Here is a 5,269-nt window from a genome sequence, read left to right on the forward strand (position 1 = left end):
TCAAGAATTAATTTTATCACTAATCGCCTAGACTACCTAGGGAGTGTAGAGATTAATTTAGTTATACTTATAGAAATGACGTGACAAACATGGAGCTATTTGTTAATTTTGAATAAAATTGTATGTAAACCAAGTGTTTGTTCACATTTTTAAAGACATTTATTTTATATTTCCACTAGAAGAAATATTTATTTTTTAATTGCTATCATAGTAAGTGAGAATATTTTATTAGTGACATATCTCTTTACATGAATATGTTCTCACATATTTGTTTAACTGCGTAGATATATATCGACATGTCTTCTTTGTCGATACTCGCTGATGGAAAGTTGGTTGGTGACAACTTTCATGATTGGTATCGAACTCTGGGAATCATTCTCATGCACGAGAAACTAATCGATACGATCGATAAACCTGTTGTGCCTGAACCAATCAATAATTATGATGTTGAGGCAGTTAGTGCTTATAAGAAGTACTTAGAGGACTTCATGAGTACGAAATGCCTCATCTTAGCATCAATGAGTTCTGAACTACAGAGGCGGCATGAGGACATGGACCTAATTGACATCATTGCACATCTTAAGAAGATGTATGGTGCACAGAGTAGGACAACTAAATATCAATTGTCTAAGACTCTATTTAGGTCGATGTTTAATATGAATGCTCATGTGGGACCCCATGTTCTGAACATGATTAATCTTATTGAACAACTTGAGAAGTTGGGTTGAAAACTTGGGAAAGAGTTATCCCAAGATTTGATTTTGCAGTCACTTTGTAACTCGTTCTCACCATTCATTGTTAATTTTAACATGAATAAGATGGATTGTGACTTGCATGATATGTTGAATATGTTGATTGACTATCTGAATCAAATTGACCCTAGAAAGAACCAATGATCTATCTTAGTAGTTGGAAAGTCCCACAAGAAAAAGGGCAAATGGAATAATAAGTCCAAAAAGAGGCCTTCCGCACCCAAAGGTGGTATGACCAAATCTAGGGACAAGAAAGATGGTGTTGAGCAAAGCAATGCTGAATGTTTTTTCTGTAATGAGAAGAGAAACTAGAAGAGGAACATGGTGAGAGATTAATGAAAAAAAATTCATGATTTCCTTAACTGTAATTTATTCTTCAATATGGGTATCAGATGTTGGCAGTAGTTTTAACATGTGCAATTTTTTGTAGGGACTACAAATAACTAGATGGTTGAAGAATAGAGAAGTCAATCTCCAAGTGAGAAATGAAGCAAGTGTTACAACCAAGACTATAGGAATAGTCTCCTTAATAATGTCGACTGACAATGTAATAGTCTTGGAAAATTGTTACTATGTTCCTAATTTCGTTTCGAACATTATTTCAATTTCTATGTTGGATACTCATGGTTATCGTTTTTTTTAATAAAGGTGTTTGCTCGATTTATAATAATGACATCTTTTATGTGAATGAGTATATCCAACACGACATTTATGTCTTACCTCAAGTGTGTTTTAACTCGATTATGCATGTTTCTAGTCTTAAAAGAGAAAGATATAATCAAGTAAACAACACATATCTTTGGCATTGCAGACTCGGCCATATTGGTGAGAAAAGAATTAGAAAGATGCACAAGGAAGGTTACCTTGACAATTATGACTATGAATCATACATAACTTGTGAATCTTGTCTCAAAGGAAAAATGACCAAATCTCCATTTATTGGAAAAGGAGAAAGAGCCTTTGAATTATTGGGAATAATTCATATGGATGTTTGTAGACCCATGAGAATTCAAGCCAGAGAATGATATTCTTATTTTATCATATTCACTGATGATGTTTCGCTTTATGGTTTTTTGTACCTCTTGAAACATAAATCTGAATCATTTGAAATGTTCAAAAGATTTCAAAGTGGAGTGGAAAAGTAAACTGGTAAAAGTATCAAGGTGCTAAGATACGATAGAGGACGAGATTATCTTATGTGGTTTTCTTGGTTATTTGAAAAAGAATGGAATTCTCTCACAATGTACACCTCAAGGTACACCGCATCATAATGGTGTATCTGAAAGAAAGAATCGAACCTTATTAGATATGGTAAGATCCATGATGGGGTTCACTGATCTTCCAATAAGCTTATGGGGATATGCTTTGGAAGCGGCAAATTATTTGTTGAATAAAGTTCCCACAAAATCTGTCTCTACAATGCCATATGAGATATGGAAAGGGTGCAAACCAAGCCTTGAGCACATTAAAGTTTGGGGATGTCTAGCCTACGTTAAGAGACTACAAACAAATAAACTTGAAGCAAGGTCTGACAAGTGTAGATTCATTGGGTATCCTAAGGAAACAATGGGATATTATTTATGTCACTCTTCTGACCATAAAGTTTTTGTGGCAAGAGGAGGAACATTTTTAGAGAGGGAATTTCTTATAGAAGGAATTCAAGGTAAAGAAATAGTGCTTGATGAAGATCAATAAACCAATGAAACATTTATTGCTCAATAACATGATATGGAACTTCAACAACCTTGTTTAGATGTTTTAAGTTCAACACAAAATACCATCTTCAATATCCAGTTGTAGTTCAGGAACATGTTACTAAACCAATTCAAGAACAAATGGAACAACCAATGAATCCAGAACAATGGAATTTGGATACACAAGTGCCTCTAAGAAGATCTGCAAGATCACGTCATACATTAGATAGATTAAACTTGATGGTGCTAGATGTAATAGAAAATGAGGATTATTATATTGATGATGACCCCAAATGTTATGGAGAGGACATGCAACGCTTAGACCATGAGAAGTGGCAAGAAGCCATGGACTTTAGTTAAGGCTTCCAATGACATAAAACCAATTGGTTGTAAATGGGTTTACAAGAAAAAGATTGGAGCAGATAAAAAGGTTGAGACTCATAAAGCTCACCTTGTTGCCAAGGGATTTCGTCAAAAGAAAGGAATAGATTATGACGAGACTTATTCTCCCGTGAGAATGCTCAAATTGATTCAAATTCTACTTGCTATAGCAACATACCATGATTATGAAATGTGGCAGATGGATGTGAAAACAGTTTTTCTTAATGGAGAGTTGAAAGAGGATGTGTATATGACCCAACCTGAAGGTTTCATACTAATGTATGATCATAATGAAACTTGGAAGCTGCAATGGTCCATTTATGGATTAAAGCAAGCTTCTAGAAGTTGGAATATTCACTTTAACAACACAATCAAAATGTTTGGTTTTTTAAGATGTGAAGAAGAACCTTGTGTTTACAAAAAGGTCAGTGGGAATGAGGTACATGACTAATTGGCTCTAGTGCAAGTGGTAGATTGTTGGGATATAAGGTATGTCCAAGAACCAATATGTCATGTTTATAATAATAATGTTGTATTTATTATTATTTTGGTATCAAATTTATTGTTTGTCAAAATAATTAATATGAATAGTCTTTGATTAAAGTTAGAGACTTATTATTATAATAGAGATTATAATAATGAGAAATAAATATTTTTATAATTTTAATCTAAACTGTTCTTTGTCATATAACTATTAAGCTTAGGACATTATTAATCTAGATATATCAATATATGTGTAGTAGTCTTTATTAGATAAAGATTAATATATCTCATTTGTTAAATTACACATATAAATGGTGTGTATAGAGATATGACCATTGAATTGACTCAAAGGAGAATTTCTAATGATTAATATATTACCTTTGAATTGTCAACAAGTTGTTTATTATATTTTGATATTGGATACCTAATGCCTTATGATGTTAGTTGAATGATCATTGAGTATAATTAAATTCTTGTAGGATTAACGAATAATCAAGAAAGAATCCATCAACTCATGGTAATAAGTTTGAGCTCTAGAGAAATAAAGACATTTTGGCCAAGAGAAATGGATAAACGAAGAAATGATTTTCTTAAGTAATTTAGTACGTTAACTTGTTAGAATTTAACAATTATATCATATTCTAGAATTAACATAGAGTTGTAAAGATGGAAGGAAATATTATATTAATCTTCTAATGGTTCTAAAGTAAAAGATATTACTTCATTTTTATCTTGTCATTAAGGAGCGTTGCTAGATGTCAACATTGACTAGTAAATTAATGAGTTAATTTACTATTGTTTTAGTAATAAACCTACAAGGTCACACACTAACACGTGTACGAATTTTTATTGGAATAAAAAATATTATTGATTAAATTAAATAGTTTAATTTTGCATATTTTCTTTTAAGTGGTATATTATTGTATTATTTTGCTAGCATAAAAAATACAAATAATATTATACAGTCATATGTAATATAATTAAGTGAGACTTAATTAATATATTCCAAAGGTTTGTTTAAATTAACAAAAATTGATAAGATCACTGATTAATTTAAAAATTTGAAAAATCAAAAGCAAAATAACACATTAAATGGTAATGATGTGCGATTGCTAAATATTAGCAACTGAATTGATTTGAGACGTTTTTAATTTATTGCTTATAAATGAGAGTATGTCATTTTGATACAGAAATACAAAAACAAAAGTAGAAAACATGTTCTTCTCCAATCATTTTTTGTTTTGTCATTTTGTTTGAAATATTAGAATATAGTAGACTATTCATTTGTGTTGACTCATTTTGTTCCATGGATCAAGTGTTGATACAATAAGGATCGGTCTTGATGCTGATACACATGTAGTGAAAGTATGCATGTCAAGAAGAGTACTTTGGAAAGCTTGTCCACTATGTGTTTTGATGAGGACAACTTGTGCTTCATAAGAGCTTGAAGAGCATCACCAAATCAACATGCTTAAGCCTCAAGATTGGTATTAGACTTAGACTAGAAATTAGTTTAGGTTGAGTCTAAGGCTTACGTAAACTAAATACATGTCTCATATACATAATTCGTTAAATCATTTTATTTTGAGATATAACATTCATAATATGTTCATGCATCATATATATACATGTTATCTGTGCATCTAGGCATAAACTTAGTGTTGAACATGTATAAGTTTAGTGCATGACGTATTTGAGTATTGCAATTTAAAAATACACTTAGAAATATGCATTTAATCGATTAAGGTAAATTTTAATCGATTAACATAAGTTTTTGAAAAGCAGTTGGAACAAAAAACTTGGAAAACTGAATCAGTTACAATTTTGTATCTCGTTAATCGATTAACCAATGATTTAATCGATTAACTGGGCTGCAGAATGGTTTCTTTATAAGCCGTGTTTTCAGAACTCAAGTTCATTCTTGCATGTTAGATTTTAAGAGAGTTAGAGCATATTTTC

General features: G+C 31.3%; 1 protein-coding gene across 1 annotated transcript; it reads left to right on the forward strand.

Annotated features, from left to right (window-relative positions):
• On the forward strand, nt 297-728 carry LOC109363587. The gene has a single exon (XM_019609845.1). The coding sequence runs from the start codon at nt 297-299 to the stop codon at nt 726-728; it is 432 nt and encodes a 143-aa protein (XP_019465390.1).

This window comes from Lupinus angustifolius, chromosome LG13 (assembly GCF_001865875.1).
Source record: "Lupinus angustifolius cultivar Tanjil chromosome LG13, LupAngTanjil_v1.0, whole genome shotgun sequence".
Classification (NCBI taxonomy): Eukaryota; Viridiplantae; Streptophyta; class Magnoliopsida; order Fabales; family Fabaceae; genus Lupinus; species Lupinus angustifolius.